Source organism: Balaenoptera physalus, assembly GCF_965194825.1.
Source record: "Balaenoptera physalus genome assembly, chromosome: 1".
Lineage (NCBI taxonomy): Eukaryota > Metazoa > Chordata > Mammalia > Artiodactyla > Balaenopteridae > Balaenoptera > Balaenoptera physalus.
The window spans coordinates 168,245,882-168,266,450 of record NC_138882.1 but is presented as its reverse complement, the minus strand read 5'-3'; the positions used below and the strand labels follow the sequence as shown (position 1 = coordinate 168,266,450).

The following is a 20,569-nucleotide window of genomic DNA, read 5'->3' as shown; positions in this document are numbered from 1 at the left end:
ACTTCAGAGAGCTACTTTCAGAACATGCCACATAGCTATTCATCTGGATATTTTGACCACATTAGCTGTCCTACTTGCAAAATTATTTTATTCTTAGCCAGGAAAAACTTTGCTACCTGTGAAGAACTGGTCTACTTTATTTTTTCTGATATAATTAACGTGTTGTTCTTTTTTCCTTGGCTACAAGCAAGCTCTGGATCAAATCTGACTCCAGTCACAGCAACCATATTAACGTACTTATATCCTCTTCCTTTGTTTGCCCTGATGTTCTGTTTTTATTTCTGGTTTATTAACTGAATAGCATATATCCCTTAGTGTAAGTTATTTATGTACAGATAAATTCAATCAAAAGCAATCAAATCTAATTTTCCTACAAAATAAGTGCTTATATATTTATTGATTCCTTGGTGTGTTTGATTTTGATAGCAAAAGGCATCAGGATTAATTTTCCCTCAAGAGCAATCTTTAAGAATTCTTACAGGAAAATTTAAGGAAATTCAGGCTATTTGACTCCAGTGAAATTTGTTTTATTATATTATTTACAACTGTGTGTGCTGATAGTAACTTAGCACTGACATAAAGACCCCCTTAGCCAAGTTTAACTTTACCTTTATTTTGTGACAGAGGGTCATTCATAATTTGCTGACGATGACAAAACTCCATGACACAAAATAGGTTACAGAAATGTTTGATGTTTCCTCGCCATTTTATGGACTCACTTAGCTTACCCTGTCGTTTACAACCATCACACTTGGCCATCTGAGAAAGAAATGTAAAACAGAATAGGCTTAAAACTGTAAAATAATGAAAATATAACACTAATCATAAAATCAGAGGAACTATGAAAACAGGATACATGAGTCAGTTGAGATCGCAAAATGTAAGGTTCCTACCTTAAGACACTGTACTTAAAAATATATACACTATTTGTTTCGTATACGTGCCCTCAATTGAGAGGATATAAAAGTTATCTCCTGTTTTCAAAATTACTGATGAAGGAATCTAAAGATAGGCTTTTTTTTTTTTTTAAACATTAAGAGGTAGCCTACTGCAGTATAAAGAATATGGGCTTTGGAGTCATAAAGACTTTGACTCATTCAACAAATATCTAACTAGATACCCTTCATCTTGAGCATTGAGATACATCTTGGTCATGTAATTATGAAAAAGACCCCCAAAGAAAGTTATGTGTTAGGTAGGTAGACAAGTAAACAGGTGATTTCACTGGAATGTTACAGGTGCTGTCCATCACCTACCAGCTTCTTCAGGGGCACATTACTTAACCTCCCTGGACCTTACTTTATTTCCTTATCTATAAACAGGCAATACTATACCTACCTCTTAGGACTGTGGTGAGGAGTAAATGAAATAACACTTATGAAGCACTGGACATGTATTAGTGGTTCAATTAATTGTAGCTTTTGTTGTTAGCCTTTCAAAAAAATTTTTTTTAAAGAAGGCAGGTGAGGGGTAAGGAGGTCAGAGTCATTTGACCTATGAAGTGAGAACAAGGTCTGACTTCAAATTTCTCAGAGTAACCTTCTGAATGAGAGAGCAACTTAAGGCAACATAACTATGTAAAGTTCTAACTAAAAAAAACCCAAAGTTATAAATAAGGTCCGTGTGCCTTATAAGAAAGCAAAAATTAAAGGAACATATCTTCAAACAACAACAAAGTCTCCCGAAATTCTATACTCTTTACCCCAAAGATTTCATGTTTATATTCAATTGAATTTTGCTTTAGGAGCCCATAATTTATTTACCCAATTCTAAACACCCAATTTTTCTTCTCATAATCTGAATATATTTCAAAGAGAAAATAATTTGTACTAACTTCAGAAAGCCAAAAGATATATTACATTTACCTGGTAAAACAGAACAGTAAATTTGGTCATGCAGTCTTCACAACAAAACTCTTCTAACTTGCCCTCCAATCGATTTTCTACCAAATTAGGGGATGTCTGTGAACAATAACTGCACATCTTACAGTAGTTTCCCCATCGTTCTCCAAAGTCACGGGCAGAGAGGAATTTGCAAACTGAGAACCAGAGGGATAAAAGCAAGAAACATCAAGTTTATATAAACTTGAAGACAGTAAAGTGAGTTTCTACAGTCTTAGATACCAACTTTAAGCTAATTTCTAAATACTTGACACAATTATTTGCCTCTAGGTTAAAAGACAGTCTTATCTACATTCACAAAACAAACATATCACTTTTGAAATATACTCTAAATATTAGGTCGTCTATGTTCAGAAACATCAGAGGTATTGGGTTGGCCAAAAAGTATCTTCAATTTTAAGTAAAAATAAAAGACACATTTTTCATTTTCACCAAGAACTTTATTGAACAACGTATTCACCCTTTTGTTCCACTACCTTCTGCCATTTTTCAGGCAACTTCACAATTCCATCTTCACAAAACTTTTTTATCTTTTTGAGCAAAGAACTGTTCAGGTGCCTTTTACAGTCTTCCAGGGAATTGAAATTTCTCCCATTAAAAGAACTTTGTAAAGACCAAAATAAAAGGAAATCCGAAGGTGCAATGTCTGGTGAATATACAGCGGATGAATCAAAATTTCCCAGCCAAGTTGTAACAGTTTTTGCCTGGTCATCAAAGAAACATGCGGTCTTGTGTTATCCTGATGGAAGGTTATGCGTTTTCTGTTGACTAATTCTAGACACTTCTCATCAAGTGCTGCTTTCAGTTGGTCTAACTGGAAGCAGTACTTGTTGGAATTAATCGTTTGATTTTCCAGAAGGAGCTCATAATAGAGAACTCCCTTCCAATGTCACCGTATACACAACATCACCTTCTTTGGATGAAGACTGGCCTTTGGTGGGGTTGGTGGTGGTTCATTTTGCTTGCCCCACAGTCTCTTCCATTCCACATTATTGTACAGTATCCACTTTTCATCGCCCGTCACAATTTGTTTTAAAAATGGAACAGTGGGACTTCCCTAGTGGTGCAGTGGTTAAGAATCTGCCTGCCAATGCAGGAGACACGGGTTCGAGCCCTGGTCCAGGAAGATCCCACATGCCGCGGAGCAACTAAGCCCATGCGTCACAACTACTGAACCTGCTCTCTAGAGCCCGTGAGCCACAACTACTGAAGCCCATGTGTCTAGAGCCCGTGCTCCGCAGCAAAGACAAGCCAGTGCAATGAGAAGCCTACGTACCACAACGAAGAGTAGCCCCTGCTCGCCACAACTAGAGAAAGCCCGCGCACAGCAACAAAGACCCAACACAGACAAAAATAAGTAAATAAATAAATAAATTTATTTCAAAAAAAAGAGAGAAAAAAGCCAAGTTCAAAAAAACAAAAAAAAAAGGAACGTCTTCCTTACGTTTAAGTAGAGAATTGCATGCGGAAATACAGTCAAGAAGGTTTTTTTTGCTTAACTTATGTGGAACCCAAACATCAAAGCGATTAACATAAGCAACCTGGTGCAAATGATTTTCAATGCTTGATTTGGATATTTTGAGTATGTCACCTGTCTCCCGCGTGGTATAACATTGATTGTTCTCAATGTCTCAATTTGATCGCTGTCAACTTCAACTGGTCTACCCAACCGTGGAGCATCGTCCAGAGAGAAATCTCCAGCACGAAACTTCGCAAACCACTTTTGACACGTTCGATCAGTCACAGCACCTTCTCCATACACTGCGCAAATCATTTTTTTGTGTTTCAGTTGCATTTTTACCTTCCTTGAAATAATAAAGTATAATATGCCAAAAATGCTTTTTTCCTTCCATCTTCAATATTAAAATGGCTACATGAAAATTCACCAATTTTTTTATTTTTTTAATTTTTGGCCGGGTCGGATCTTAGTTGTGGCACACAGAATCTTCGTTGAGGCATGCCAGATCTTCTCATTGCAGCACGCAGGCTTCTCTCTAGTTGTGGCGTGCGGGTTTTCTCTTCTCTAGTTGTGGCACGCAGGCTCCAAGGCACATGGGCTCTGTAGTTTGCGGCACACGGCCTCTCTAGTTGAGGTGCGCAAGCTCAGTAGTTGTGGCGCATGGGCTTAGCTGCCCCGCAGCATGTGGGATCTTAGTTCCCTGATCAGGAATCGAACCCGTGCCCCCTGCATTGAAAGGCGGATTCTTTACTACTAGACTACCAGGGAAGTCCCTCAAAATTCACCAATTTTGATGTCTTTTTTTAAATGCACGCTGATATGACAGCTGTCACATACAACCTAACAAAATTGTTTCGAATGAAGTTAAAGACAACTAAGTGCTACTAGAGCCATCTTACAGAAAAAACCGAACCAACCTTTTGGCCAACCCAATATAAAAGTTTCTTAAGCCAAGAAGCAGTAATTGCCTAAGTACCCTCTTTATGAATGGGTGCAAAAACAAAAAGATCTCTGAAGTCATAGCTAAACTTACGAAGAGATTTTCTATATACTAATACCATTGACCTAATTATATTTTGAAAGTTTTTCTTTATTGAGAGTATTATAACATTTAAAAGGATAGACTTTAAAGTGAATTAAGTATAATCTCAATAAAAAAGCTTCAAATTATAGTTCATTAAAGAAATTACTTGAAAATTAATTGTGGATTAACAGCTCAACTCATCATGAATTACTTCATAACAACCGTATGCTCTGTGGCCAAAACTGAGCTTTTTTCTTTACCTTCACTACAGAATGGCTTATCAACCCCTGAGAATCGTACAGTCTCCTTTATAATTTTCTGCAGTTTACAGTAGTCACACATTGCCATAACTTTATTTCTCTTTTTGTATTCATCAGAGCAAATCGTGCCACAAAACAGAAACATTTTACCCTGCAGAGGAAGAACAGTCATTAATATCTAATTAAACAGTTGCTTTATTGTTAAGAAATCCTTTTCTTTCTCATTTCAAAGCAAACCAAGTGACTGTCAAAGATGAAAAGACAAAAATGCTTCCATTAGATAAACTCATATTCAATCCCTTCCACCATCTCTCTTTACCTTGTAGAAAAGAAGTTCTGGTTTTGTGGCAAACAGATGGTTACAGTGCTGACACTTGAGTTTAACAACTGTATGGGTCAAAGCAACTTGCTGGGACTGAGCAGAAGGAGGCTGGAGATTGGCTGCGGCAGAGCCACGGACGGAGCTGGGGGAAACGGCAGAGGTGTCACCTCCTCCTGCTGGCACTGCTGACCCAGAGGGTGGACTTACAACCACTTGGCCCTGAGACAAGGGCACTGCTGAAGAGTTTGTTCCTTTTGGCTTGTTAAATACATTCTGAATGAACACAAATAAGGCAAAGATTTTATCAACTGAGAAATAAGGTAACTTGATCAATTTCATTTTCTCATTTTAATAAATTAACTCCCCCCAAACGTTTCTTGAAAATTTTATTGAGTAGTTCACAAGAGTTGAAATGGCATACTTCCAGAATAGGACTGAGAAATGCAACATTAAAAGATTGAGGACTAAAATTCAGGCTTTCCAGACAAAGATCTCTAGTACATGACTAATTAATAAATTAGAGCAGGCCTCTCCTTTCCCCTAAGATACCCCTTCACCTGCACTCCCATTACCAACCAGCCTCTCACGGCTATTAAGAGCACAGTGGCCACCAATAGTCTCTTTCTCCCTGGTGTCAGGGATACTACATCGGGCATCTTCCCACCCAGGAGGATGGGAAACTCTACCCTTTCCCTGTGTATCAGAGAGGAGAGAATGGGACAAGTAAGTGGAAGCTTCCAATTCCACGCCAGGAGTCATTATGTATCTGGCCCAGGATGAAAGGAAGGGACACATGAGCACATCACCATGCCACCTATCCAAACCATAGCCTAGCTTCCATTCTTTTGAAAGGGAGAGAGCCAAGGGAGAAAGTGGGAGAGAAAGGTAGTTTAGGTGAACACTCTGAATAAAGAAGGACTGAGGGTCAAATCTTGGGCTCAGACATTTTGCAGAAATGACCTCTTGGATCACAGCTGAACAGAATTTTTTTCTTTCTAACTTAATAAGCATGGTCCTTCAGCAGTTAACATTTGCCATAGACCAACGCCTAAGAGAACTGCAAGGGTAAATTACTACCTTAGGTCATACCTGGAAAGCCACCACACAACTGGAGCTGCAGAAGCTGTATATAGTTCCATTGGACATGGCTAGGTGATACTGAGGGACTGCTGAGGTTTTACAACTATGACACAAAACCTGGACACCTTGGTAGCAAAAAATAAAAACCAATGAGTAAGTTACACAGATGAACAAATGATCCAAAAATGTATTAGGAGAGTAAAAAAACAAATATTCAGTAATATACAAAACAAAAATGAAGGAACTTTACAATAATATGTAAAGCTAACCTCAATTAAGTCCCACTTATGCAAAAATTAACTTGGAACTTATACGTGTTTTTTCTCTCTTTTCACATATGAAATTACAAAATAAATACTTCAATCAAGAGAATCACTGAAAAACTTCGTCACTTAAAAATCAGCTCTTTGTGGGACTTCCCTGGTGGTCCAGTGGTTAAGAATCCGCCTTCCAATGCAGGGGACATGGGTTTGGTCCCTGGTCGGGGAACTAAGATCCCACATGCCACGGGGCAACTAAGCCCGTGCGCCACAACTACTGAGCCCATGTGCCACAACTAGAGAGAAGCCCGCACACCACCACAAAATATCTCACATGCCGCAACTAAGACCCGAAGCAGCCTAAAATAAATTAATTAATTACTTTAAAAAAATACTGCATGGATCCTTCAAAGAAAATAAAAATAAAAATACAAATCAGCTCTTTGAAACTAAAATAACCTTGGGTCTTTATCTAACCACATAGATCAGTTTAGTTTGTAACGAAGTGAAAGAAAAGCAGTTACATTCTTCTTTAATAGTTACGAAATCTATAAATTTATCAAACTTAAACATTACCTGAAGAAATAACTGTCTTAACTCTGTAAGCAGATAAGCAATTAATAGAGCAGAAAAGCTCTGTTTTTCCTGAGTCATTCGTAGTCTCAATCATTTCAGCTGAGGGCCTCAATGATTTCCCCAAGGCATATGGAGGAGTTTGGGCTGAATTCTATTAAAATAAAATAACACTTAGATACCTAGGACAAGCACACGTATATACATATGGTTTAAGGAAAGAAAAAGAAAAGCTACCTACAACCAAAGCCTTTGGCTAAAATATTTGAGCATGACAATGATAGCAGCTACACTAAGTACAGACTTTCCTAAAAGTTGGGATGTAGGAAAAAATACGTTCTTTCAGACAATAATACAGGCATACCTCATTTTATTGTGCTTCACTTTATTATGCTTTGCAGATACTGCATTTTTTACAAATTGAAGATTTGTGGCAACCCTGTGTCAAGCAAGTCTATCAGCGCCATTTTTCCAACAGCATTTGCTCACTGTGTCACATTTTGGTAATTCCCACAATATTACAAAATTTTTCATTATTATTGTATTTGTTATGGTGATCTGTAATCAGTGATCTTTGATGTTACCATTGTAACTATTTTGGGGCGCCATAAACCACGCCCATTTAAGACTAGCTAAATTGATAAACGTTGTATGTGTTCTGACTGCTCCACTGACCGGCTATTTCCCATCTCTCTCCCTCTCCTCAGGCCTCCCTATTCCCTGAGACACAACAATATTGAAATTAGGCCAATTAATAACCCTACAATGGTCTCTAGGTAGTCAAGTGAAAGGAACAGTTACACGTTTCTCACTTCAAATCAAAAGCTAGAAATGATTAAACTTAGTGAAGAAGGCATGTGGAAAGCTAAGAGAGGCCTAAAGCTAGGCCTCTTGTGCCAGTTAGCCAAGTTGTAAATGCAAAGGAGAAGTTCTTGAAGGAAATTAAAAGTGCTACTCCAGTGAAGACACAAATGATAAGAAAGCAAAACAGTCTTACTGCTGATATGGATAAAGTTTTAGTGTCTGGACAGAAGATCAAACCAGCCACAATATTCCCTTAAGCCAAAGCCTAATCCAAAGCAAGGCCCTACCTCTCTTCAATTCTATGAAGGCTGAGACAGGTGAGGAAGCTGCAGAAGAAAAGTCTGAAGGTGGCAGAGGTTGGTTCATGAGTTTTAAGGAAAGAAGCCGTCTCTAAAACATCAAAGTACAATGTGAAGCAGCAAGTGCTGATGCGGAAGCTACAAGTTATTCAGAAGATCTAGCTAAGATAATTAATGAAGGTGGCTACATTAAACAACAGATTTTCAATGCAGATGAAATAACCTTCCATTGGAAGAAGATTCCATCTAGGACTTTCATGCTAGAGAGAAGTCAATGCCTGGCTTCAAAGCTTCAAGGACAGGCCGACTCTCTTGTCAGGGGCTACTGCACCTGGTGACTTTAAGTTGAAGCCAATGCTCATATATTATTCTAAAAATCCTAGGGCCCTTAAGAATTATGCTAAATCTACTCTGCCTGTGCTCTATAAATGGAAAAACAACGCCTAGATAACAGCACATCTGCTGACAACACGGTTTACTGAATATTTTAAGCCCACTGTTGAGACCTACTCCTCAGAAGAAAAGATTCCTTTCAAAATATTATTGCTCGTTGACAATGCATCTGGTCACCCAAGAGCTCTGATGGAGATGTACAATGATATTAATGTTGTTTTCACACCTGCTAACAAATCATCCATTCTGCAGCCCATGGATCAAAGAGTAATTTTGACTTTCAAGTCTTATTATTTAAGAAATACATTTTGTAATGCTATTGCTGCCATAGATAGTGATTCTTCTGATAGAGCTGGACAAAGTAAATTAAAAGCCTTCTGGAAAGGATTCACCATTCTAGATGACATTAAAAGCATAAGTGATTCATGGGAAGAGGTCAAAATATCTACATTAACAGGTGTTTGGAAGAAGGTGACTCCAACTTTCATGGATGACTTTGAGGGGTTTAAGACTTCAGTGAATAAAGTAACTGCAGACTGGTGGAAATAGCAAGAGGACAAGAATTAGAGGTGGAGCCCGAAAGATGTGACTCAATTTCTGCAATCTCAGGACAAAACTTTAATGAACAAGGAATTGCTTCTTATGGATGAGCAAAAAAGTGGTGTCTTGAGATGGAATCTACTCCTGGTGAAGAGGACTGCTGAAATGACAACAAAGCATTTAGAATATTACATAAATTTAGTTGATAAAGCAGCAACAGGGTTTGACAGGATTGATTCCCATTCTGAAAGAAGTTCTACTGAGGGTCAAATGCTATCAAACAGCACTGCATACCACAGAGAAATCGTTTATGAAAGGAAGAGTCAATCCATGCAGCAAACTTAATTGTTGTCTTATTTTAAGAAACTGCCACAGCCACCCCAGCCTTCAGTAATCACCACCCTGAGCAGTTGGCAGCCATCAACATCGAGGCAAGACCCTCCACCAGCAAAAAGATTACAACTCGCTGAAGGCTCAGATGAATGTTAGCATTTTTAAGCAATAAAGCATTTTTAAATTAAGGTATGCACATTGTTTTTTTAAGACATAATGTTATTGCACACTTCACAGACTACAGTATAGTGTAATCGTAACTGTTATATGCACTGGGAAACCAAAAATTTGTGTGTCACTTTATTGCAATATTTGCTTTATTGTGGTGGTCTGTAACTGAACATGCAGTATCTCTGAGGTATGTCTATAAATGTCCTCTCTTTCTAAAGGTGAAGAAAAGACATAATCTATCTAAGTTAGTTACCTAGGAAGCTGCTTTCCTAGCTACAGAAACTGGATGAACGCAATCACATGTCTCTAAAACTCTTAACTGATGAAATGTCTATAAACACTATTTTAGAATTATTTAAGGATTAGCTCTTTACTTTTTGAAAGGACCCACATAGACCTGAAACATACCTCTTTCAACCAAGAATATATATCAATTATATATATATGTATATATATAAATTATATTTGTGTGTATGTGTATATAAGAATTGATATATATAATCTTGCTTTATTGCAGTGGTCTAGAACCAAACCCACAATATTTCTGAGGTATGCCTGTAAAATGTAAACTGAAAAAAATTAGTAACTACTCATATATATTAGCAACAACAAAACACATTAAAAGTAATAACTAATTAGTCATAACATACTTCTCTCATCACAAATAATCAGAGAGGACCAAGTAATCCATGAACCAAAGGACCACCCTCAGGACAGACTTGGACATCAATCTAGGATAGAGTCTACCACCTTGAAGGTTACTTAACTAGGAAGACTCTTTAGCAGGAGATAGAAAAGATGTTTAATGTATATTAGGAGATTCTACAGTACTACCTGTAGTTCAAGCTGAGTTTCATAATAAAATTTGCCTGTAAGGTTATTCATGTTTTAAGAAACAACAATAATAATGGCTACCATTTATATAAATCACCAGTGTTATTACTTACTGAGCGCTTACCATGAGCAGGCCCCACACTAAGCAATTTATATACACTGTACCATAAAATCTTTTCAATAACATAGTGAGATACTTTAAAAAAATTATATCTCTTTTTTAAAAAATTTAAACAAACTTTAAATTAACAAATAAACAATAAAGTAGGAGACTAAACTTACTTCATCTGGCTCCAAAGTCCAAGCTCCTAACTGCTACCCTATACTGTCACTGACACAATATAAGGTCTTTTAGTAATGAATTAAATAGGGAAGTAAAAGGAAGGAAAATATAAATTGCAAAGTTACAATACATAATCTTCCTGGTAAAAGAGGAACATCATTCATGCAGTTGATAGGGTATAATACCAGTAACAAAATCAGGAATGGAACTGATTTTTGGAATACATATATATATGTATATATATACACACACACATATATATAAAACATGGATTTTATTCTTGTGGAAGTAGTAACCAGACTGCAAAAAGTGGCTAAGTTTCTAGAAAAGAGATATATTCCAAAGATGAACATCTATTACCAACTGCTCAAAGGAATTAAAAATAAACCAAACATCCTAACTGAAAAAAACTTTTAATTATCATTTATACCTTTTTAAAAAAATAGCTTTTTAAAGACCCCATATTATTCAGCAATAATTAAATTGACACAAATTAATATATTTAGTAACGAAACTAATAAATAAAAATTAGCTAAAATTTTTAAAAAGGCAGTTGGAAAATAGAAAAAAGAAAAAAAAAAGTTACAGTATTCTAATAAGGCAATGTTGCCAGAATAATTACAATTCATTCCAAAACACATTTAAAATATATATTTTCTAAAAGGAAAAAGATATGTTTTATATTTGCTGATTATATCATCTTTTAACTTTGGTCATAGTTTATTCACAATAATATGGGGTTTTCTTCACTATCAATATGTCACAGAATATTTCAGACTCATAGCAAATCATGAAATTATATTTGTGAATTCTTGGCCATGAAGGAAACCCTAAAAAATGACCTAGTTCACCTATATCATCTCACTATCAAAATCAACCCTTACAGCATCAGAATCTATCCCATTTTTCAGAAGGGGAAATCACACCCAAGATCAACTGATGGGAAGAGTTCACTCTTTTATTCTGCACTTCATCCCTGTGCAGCCATCTCAGAAGGGATAAGCCCAACTGTACACAACAGACTGATATTCATACCTGTTTATATGCTGTGATACTTGTTGAACTAAAAACCTTCTGGGACTGGCAAGGACCAGAGCTACTATAGCAATAGCTCCCACAGTTCTCACAACAGTTCATGGTAAGGTTGTTGGTAGAATGAAATTTTGAAAAACAGGCATCACTACAAAGACCATGTACCACATTTTGATATTTAACTTCAAATCGAATCTAGGAAATAAAAAAACACATACAGATACAAAATAAGCAAAGCCGGTTAAAAACCTCTAATCTGTGAAGAGAATCCCAATAAAGGTGAAATGTAACTTACATCAGCATTCTTCTGACACATACTGCACCTAGTTGAAATGCTATTGGTATATATGGTAACAACAGGTTTTTTCTTTAGCTCATAAGAAGAAAGGCATGATTGGCTGCAGAAATCTTTGCTAGGAGAGGAATTTTCAAATCGGGTTGTGATCACATCCTTTGGATTTAAAATGTTTCTAAAAATAAATAACAAAGGCAAAATGAAATGTGTTCTTCGTAATTATAATTTCTTCCTCTTTGTGAGCTAAAATAACTACATTTACTAAGGGCAGCTATTGTATAGTAGTAAATGGGTGGCCCTGGAAAAGGCATCTGGAAAACTGGGTTTGATGATTAGTTCTATTACTTATCATCCGAGTGACAATGAGTGAGGCAATTACTGCCTCAATTTCCTCATGTATAAAACGGAGTTTATAATACTGAATTCATAGATGTGTTGAAGGAGAACTACATTTAAAATATATCTAGCCAGATGCTCATGAAAAAAACATTGAGGCTTCCAGCTCCAACCAAGTTTCATCCACTGGAGCCAACAGAACGAGTGACCATCCCACAATTCCAGACTACAAAACACTTGTCCTCTTACTAGCCAGTAGCTGCCAAGAGTAGAAACATGAATGAAACAAGGGATGAAAAAACTTTTTATTTAAATGTAAGATTTGGGAAACAGATGAACTACCAAAGATTAGCATTAAAAATTAGCATGATATATAAATCTTCACTATAACTGAAGAGACCAAAGAAACAAATGACAGACAAAAGCGCTATTAAGGCTTGGTATCAGGGGACAGATGGAAACAAGAATGAAACAAAAAGAATACAAATAACTGAGTTGTTCTATGAGACTTGTAGAGTTATTCTGTAAGAGCTAATTGTTACAATAAGCACTGCCAGTAAAAACAGAGACTAAGTTATTGCCATTCTTCTGACAAGTATAAAAATTGAAGGAAATAGTCATTAATTAGAAACACTAGTTTCTAATTAATGACCACAAAGTAAAGAAAATTAATGGTAATAATATTATGTACTACAATAATGTACTGGGTAATTTCTATGTGCCAGACATTGTTCTCTTTACTCAAATTATCCAATTTAATTATCAAAAAACTCTGTAAGGTAAGTATTATTAGGACACCAAATCAGAAAGGTTAAATAATGACTTGCCAAAGTCATTCAGCTGGTAAGCAGTGAAGCCAGAATACAAATCGAGGCAGTCTGATTCTACAGTCCATGGACTTCATCATTCCACTATTCTGCCTTCCATCCTGTACCTTTATTATACAGAACTCCGTGGTAAACTACGAAAGAATAACAACAGCAACAGGGACTTCCCTGGTGGCCCAGTGGTTAAGACTCCGTGCTCCCAATGCAGGGGGCTCAGGTTTGATCCCTGGTCAGGGTACTAAGATCCCTCATGCTAAGATCCTGCATGCCGCACCACACGGCCAAAATAAAAAATAATTAAAAATATAAAAAAACAGCAACAGAGCACTACTTTAATGTTCTAAAACTCACCAAGCCTTACTAATACGACAGTGAATCTTGGAAACCAAGTGGATATGCTTACATGCAGATGAAGTATTAATTTTGAAAAGTAATTTTTCTACTAAAATCAAAGCAATTAAGAATTTTATTTAATAATGTAAATCTGTCAGTGCTATGTATATATAAGTAAACCAATGAGAATGACTTTTTAATGAAATCTGTGCACATAAATATAAATGCACTCTAAACCTTACACATCCAAATATATGTTACATCTTAACATTTATCTTAGAGAAACCATACCTCTCCCAACAACATGGCTCAAACATTTTTTCTAATTTCTCTTTTAGTTTATAAGAACTCTAAGCACAACTTTTTAATTTTATAGTCAGAGACCATGTTTAACAGTATGACTCAGTTTAATCATCTACAGTAGTCAGCTGGTAAGACATCAAGTAACTTTTGGCAATGTGCAAAAATCAAACCCCAGCTTGAAAGATAGATTTATCACCTAACTTAGTCTAAAGGAATGTTTCACAGCCTCTGAAGGCAATGCAAAATCAAGAGACAAAAAAAAATTTTGAATAACAACAGCGTTGTGGTAGAAAGCCAAGGACAAGAGTGACTACTTTTAAGAGAATATGTATTTGGATGTACAGGCGGTGTTATGCTCTTTAAAATTTAATTAATTTCCTTTTGATATTAGATATGTTGAGATTGAATATCTAAAAACAAAAAACTAAATTTACTCTTCCAGATCAGTTTCATGAGAATGACATAAAAGAGTTAAAGTAAGGTATTAGAAGGGCATTTTGGAACAAAACTAAATTTGAATATTTAAGTAAAATGTTTTAAAATTCCTCTTTCCTTTTAGTTGGGGATTTCCATTTTAACAGGATCTACTTTTAGATACCTAAGGCCAACACACCAAGCAGATAAAGAAACTATCATATATCGCCGAAGACAAAATAGAGGCCTATAAATTATATGTTAAATATACATAATACCAAATTTATTATTAAAAGTAATAGGATCCCACTTATTAAGCATTTGCTATGTGCTAGGTCCTGTGCCAACACTGTCTCATTAAAACCTGAGGAAGTAGATACTATTTACCAATGAAGAAACTAAGGCTTAGAAAGGTTAAATATCTGGCCCAAGGTCATATAGCTAGTAAGTGATAGAGCTACACTCTAAAACCAAGCTCTTAACTTTCCTTGCTCTACATTAGTGACTACTGACAACATACTGTATTCCTAGAATTGCACTACCACACCAATAGGTAAAACGTGCCAAATTCTTCAAACTTACTGAGGTAGAGAAAGAAGTTTATGTACCTTCGTTGCTATTTCTTCCTCTCTCTGCATCTATGCATTATTATAAAGTAACAATGACCCCCAACAAAAGCTCACAAGGACTTTTCAGGAATAAATGCATTATTTTTGTGGCCATTTACCTTCTAAAGAATTAAATAACTTTCATATACTATTATAAGGGTGATATTATTTCATTCTATACTTCAATAACTTTCAAGATAACATAATTTTGAACAGTTGTTGTCTACAATTACAGTAGACACACAATATATGAGTGGTCCTATAGTTTCTCACAAATAATTTATTTCTTTCTAATTGAAAGAGACAGGAAAACTGGTCTAAGCAATACTTTTTTACATCAAGTCACTTATTTAACTTTACAAAACTTTAGAATTTGCAAACTTCTCAATTAGCTAAAAAGTATTTCCAGGGAAATGAGCTAAAGAGATTTAAAATAGCAATAGCATATTTGAACTAAAAACACTTAAAAAGTAAGGGATATAATTAAGAATTTCATACTTTGAGCAGTTTGCACAGGTTTTCTTGGGAGGAGGTGGTAGGCAGACAGGTGAAGAATATCCGATGATGCACCTTGTGGAGCAAAAGAGCTGAGTAGATCCCGTCTTATGAAATGCAGTTTGCCCCTTATAAAGCATTTTTTTGCAACCAGAACAAAAAACCTGAATAGCTACGGCTGGAACTGAAGGAAGCGATATATTTGGGCCAGATGATGCAAGAGAAAGCTGAAAGCCTGGGGTCAACTGTTGGGCTATAAAAACAAAATAAGAAAAAACAACAACAACAACAAAAACTGTTTTCACATCAACATGAACATATATACATTCTCTATTTTTTAGGACAAATTCCCTCAGTCTTGAAATCCAATATTGAGGCAATAACCACTCTAAAACAGGCAGCTTCAAACTTTTTAACCATGACACATAGTTAGAACTACATTTCACATTATAACCCAAGAGACACACACATACATCTGTATGTGCATGTGTGTGCATGCATGTGTGTGTATATGTATATAAAATTTAATAACTGAAACAGTAGTTTCATGAAATAACGTTTCCTTCCTATATGCACCACATTGATATACAGTTGACCCTTAAACAACTCAGAGGTTAGGGGCGCCGACCCCACGCAGTCAAAAATCCGTGTCCTGCTATCTCTGTCTCAAAAACAAAAGAACTGAAAAAAAGAAATGACTCATCCAAGGGCAGGAAGCTGAAACAGTCTGGATAGACTCAGGACTCAAACCCTAGTTCTTCTGATTCCACATATTGTGATCTCCAACAGAACATAAAAATGTCCCCACACTTAATTTACAGATCTGTAGAATAAAAATACAGGTACTATATTTATTGAAAAAAATCACCTGTAAGTGGACCTGCGCAGTTCAAACCCATGTTGTTCAAGGATCAACTGTAATTATATTCCACTTTTTAAAATACTGGTCAAGACCAGCTAGCCAGTTTGAAAAGCACTGCTTTGTCTAAAGGAAGAAAAAGACTTACATGAGGTACTTTCCCTCAATTCTACTCGTCAGAATATAACAAATACTGATTCTAACTAACTTACAGTTCTGTTTCTTACCAAGAGGACTGTCACTGACTGAAAAGACAGCACTAATTTTCAGTTCACTTTCTTGAGTTTTCGGCTTTGAAGCATGTACATATTCCTTAAAGAAAACAAGAAGAGAGAGAGAAATGAATACAGTGTTAGTACTGAGGAAACTAGAAATTCAAACAAAAAAATAACTGTCATATTCATCTCTTCTACATTATAGTCGTAATCGCCTTCAAATACCTCAAAAGTCAAAATTTACAAGTTATCAGACTAGATTCAATCTTTTTTTTTCTTTTTTTTTGGCTGCGTTGGGTCTTCGTTGCTGCGCGCGGGCTTTTTCTAGTTGCAGCGAGCGGGGGCTACTCTTCGTTGCAGTGGGCAGGCTTCTCATTGCGGTGGCTTCTCTTGTTGCGGAGCACAGGCTCTAGGTGCACAGGCTTCAGTAGTTGTAGTACACAGGCTCAGGAGCTGTGGCTCGCAGGCTGTAGAGCGCAGGCTCAGTAGTAGTGGCACACGGGCTTAGTTGCTCCACAGCATGTGGGATCTTCCCAGACCAGGGCTCGAACCTGTGTGCCCTGCATTGGCAGGCAGATTCTTAACCACTGCACCACCAGGGAAGCCCTAGATTTAATCTTTACAAAAAGGATCTTTAGAATTGAAGAATCTTTTATGATAGTTATATCTACTTCTCAAATGTAATCTTGATATATGGGAGTAATACACAGCTATTTCAATGCTGAGCACTACCCCTTTTATAGGCTGTGTTTATAAGGGAGCAATAAATGAAATTAAATCTGAATGATTTAGAGTTTGGATCAAATTAGTAATTTTAGCCAACAGAGTTGCAAGTGGCATATCTCTTAATGTCAGAAAAGACACAAGTTTCAATGCAATCTGCTCATTATACAAAAAATCAACACAGCCTAAATCAGGTTTATCTTTAATATATTCTTCAAAATGCTTTAAAATAACACGTAATCATGAAAGAAATTAAAATACATATACCTAACTTGAAAAAGAGTGCCCCTTATTCTGAGATCGGAACTACCCTACATTTTGGAGCGGTGGGGGGCGGGGGGGTTGTTAAAACAGCCTTACATATTTCAAATAAAGTTTATTTTTTTAAATGACAGTGTTCTTTTTTTTTAGTTATAGTATTTTATTTATTTTATTTGTGACTGCGTTGGGTCTTCGTTGCTGTGCGCAGGCTTTCTCTAGTTGTGGCGAGTGGAGGCTACTCTTTGTTGCGGTGCGCGGGCTTCTCATTGTGGTGGCTTCTCTTGTTGCGGAGCACAGGCTCTAGGCACGTGGGCTTCAGTAGTTGTGGCTCACGGGCTCAGCAGTTGTGGTGCATGGGCTCAGTAGTTGTGGCACGTGGGCTTCAGTAGTTGTGGCTCGCGGGCTCTAGAGTGCAGGCTCAGTAGCTGTGGTGCATGGGCTTAGTTGCTTCATGGCATGTGGGATCTTCCCGGACCAGGGCTCGAACCCATGTCCCCTGCACTGGCAGGCAGATTCTTAACCACTGCGCCACCAGGGAAGCCCTCAAAGTTTTTAAAAATAGTCTTACTTTTTTGAAACAATGGTGATAATAAATGGTAGTTGTATTTTTAATCTCCCTGTACTTAGCAAAATAAATGACAAATGTATCAGTTCCCAAAGTTACTCTGGAATTTCTTTGGAATATTAAATGCCGAAGATTAAGAACCACTGTATTAATTTATCACTTCCCGTGATGTACGTTATGGCACCAAACAAACTGCTGCCTATAAGGTAAGAATTATTGAACCTTCTTTATGGATGAGGAAAGTGAGGCTTAGAGATGTTCATCAACTTGTCCAAGGTCACAAAGATACTAAGTGCACAGATGGGAATCAAACCCAGGTCTGTTTCAAAACCCATGCTGTCTCCCTCCTAAATGTACAAATACAATATAACATAATTACTATAATGAATTCAAACCCTGGTCCCCAATTGAAATTAAGTTCCCCTGTTGTAGCTTCTCCCATCTCCTTTCACTCATAGCACTTGTCATAATACATCATATCATATTTATTTGGGTGATAATCTGTTTAATGTCTAACACCCCTCCTCCTCCCCCACACATACACTAGACCAAAAGGACCATGTCCACTAGGGACAGGGACCATATCTGTTTTTCCACCTCTGTACATTCAACACCCAGCACAGTCAACATAACAAAGAAGACTATGGGTTCCGAGAGCAGACAGAAACAGGTGTGATCCTGGTTCTTTTTTTTTTTTTTTTTTGCAGTGGGGTGGCCGGGCACCAACACAACTTGATACGTTTGACTGTATAGGACAATGGTTACAGAACACAAAGATTCAGAAAGACCCACTGCTTGGGCCCAACAAAAGACAATATTCGCCCTCTGAATTCATAGTCCTCGGGGCTGCAAGGAGGACAGGCTTTTTCCTACATGCCTCTGGTAGAAGGTCCATGACAGTACTCAGTAGAGCCATATCTGAGCCTAGTTGTATGCGGTGGGTAGATAAGACAGGCCAGCCTCATTTCAATTACTTGGGTGCGACCCTGAAGACACAGATGTGGATGACTGAGTTGTTGTAGATCTGGGTCAGCAGCTCTCACGTGTAAGTCTCTGGTTCCAGCTCATCGACGAGCTCCACAGTGGAGGTACTGGCACCACCTGCAGGGACCCGAAGCTGCCAGCCTGAAGCTGTAGGGCAATGTTGATGGTGCAGTTAATGGCCAGGCCCAAGCCGTGGATGTAGATCTCAGTGCATGAGTTCTGACCCCATGCCCGTCCGTCCAGCAGTTTCTGGCAGTGGGCCAGCTGGGCCTTAACGTCAGTCTTCATGTTGACAGAAATGTCATTGGGCTTCCGGCGCAGGCAGTGGGGAAGCCACATCCACAGGGTGTACTAAACCGGGTCCAGCTCAGCCTCGACGGCCCCGCGGGGCTCTCGGTTTTCAGCCATACTGTGTGCCTCCCTCCGGTCCACAGTGCCCTCCACGCGCACGTGGCCCACTCCCCTGCCAGGCCACTCAAGCGTTGCGCCAACCCGCCAGAATACAGAATGCTGCCCATGACCCCAAGGCCCCAAGAAGGGAAGAAAAGAAAAGGGGTATGCCGCAGGAATGCCAGAACACTAGCGATCCCGGTTCTTAAACAAGTTATTTAATCTTTCTCAGTTTCAACTTCCTTATCTATAAAGATAATATTATCTAACCCACTGGACTAGATTTATGGGGGATAAATGATTTAATACAAATAAAGTATGTAGTGTGATGCCTTACAGTTAGCCAGAAGTTAAACATGATTTAGGAACAAAAATGCTAGCTCTTACTATTTTCATAATTATGACATCGAATAAATATTTGTTGAATGAATGAATCTAAGTTCATTCAATTCAAAGTGGACATTCAAGTTCATTCAATTCAAATGTTCTTAAACATTATACTTAAATAACAATATTTATTTATTGGCACTTGCAAAAAAAGGAGGAAGTTAAAAGTACCTATATACACCTCCTTCAACTTACCAAAAAGAACACTTAAGACTCAATAAAAAATTATCATCTTACCATCAACTCAATCTCTAGTATTTTTCTAATATGCCTGTTACATTTCCCTAGTCAGTTTCTTTTACTTCATAAAGTAACTGTTCCACACCTCCATCACTCATAAGTCCCAACCCCACATACTTCCTGCTCAATAATGTTTCTATTTCACCAAGAAAACAGAAGCAGCTAAGTAAGAATTCCTGTAACATCCTGATTCCCCCCCTCCACCATGCCTACAAATTGATCAGCAAACTGTCCTTGAACCTTACAGGAAAAGGCAACCTTCTCAGCCATGACTAAAACAGTGCTTATGTTCAGGATCCCTTTCCCTCTCCCTTCTTACAGCACTTCATACTGTCTTTGTGTGTCCTCAGCCTCTCTCCACTTTGTCAACTAAAAGCAGCATGAACCATAAAGAGGCAAAAAGGTAGTTTATTTGGGTTCTTAGAATTGTAATTCAGGGATCACAGATTCTGGAAGAACCCAGAATAGTGTCCCATTGGAGGAAAATGGGTAGAGGTTTCTATGGGGAAAAGGAGGAAGTTCACGAAGGCTTACACAAGCTGTTTACCAAGAATGTGGATTGGACGATAAATCTGTTCTGTTCATACGATTGGGTTATCAAGCACGTCTCATCCATTACTAGGGAAAGGTATGGCTTCCTTAGTCCAGAAAGAGTCCAGTTCTCAGCACTGTTCTTTCCTTTTGGCAACTCAGCAACTATTCGGCAGTTTTACGTTAGAGAGTTCAGCAAAAGTTCAGCATGGGCAGCAAATGTGGAGATCCTCAA

The 20,569-nt window shown here is 37.5% G+C and overlaps 1 protein-coding gene and 1 pseudogene across 11 annotated transcripts in view; both read right to left on the bottom strand.

Moving 5' to 3' along the window:
• ZMYM6 (zinc finger MYM-type containing 6) overlaps nucleotides 1-20,569 on the bottom strand; it is a 49,683-nt gene that overhangs the window by 16,097 nt on the left and 13,017 nt on the right. For 5 of the 10 annotated variants that reach the window (XR_014251470.1, XR_014251472.1, XR_014251473.1 and 2 more), the window contains exons 3-12: nucleotides 16,266-16,350; nucleotides 15,183-15,432; nucleotides 11,864-12,038; nucleotides 11,572-11,763; nucleotides 6,883-7,033; nucleotides 6,056-6,171; nucleotides 4,964-5,239; nucleotides 4,645-4,795; nucleotides 1,866-2,038; nucleotides 609-759 (exon numbers count right to left, since the gene is read on the bottom strand). Coding sequence is in view for 2 of the 10 variants with exons in the window: in XM_082415942.1 (XP_082272068.1) it covers nucleotides 609-759; nucleotides 1,866-2,038; nucleotides 4,645-4,795; nucleotides 4,964-5,239; nucleotides 6,056-6,171; nucleotides 6,883-7,033; nucleotides 11,572-11,763; nucleotides 11,864-12,038; nucleotides 15,183-15,432; nucleotides 16,251-16,350 (1,735 nt within the window). In the remaining 8 variants the exon portion in view is untranslated. Of the gene's footprint in view, nucleotides 1-608; nucleotides 760-1,865; nucleotides 2,039-4,644; nucleotides 4,796-4,963; nucleotides 5,240-6,055; nucleotides 6,172-6,882; nucleotides 7,034-11,571; nucleotides 11,764-11,863; nucleotides 12,039-15,182; nucleotides 15,433-16,250; nucleotides 16,351-20,569 lie in introns of all 10 variants that reach the window. The other 5 variants (XM_082415942.1, XM_082415943.1, XR_014251468.1 and 2 more) reach the window with 4 other exon arrangements.
• LOC309639262 (ribonuclease P protein subunit p20 pseudogene) lies at nucleotides 18,485-19,194 on the bottom strand (annotated as a pseudogene). The gene has a single exon. The product of its transcript is annotated as a ribonuclease P protein subunit p20 pseudogene (transcript).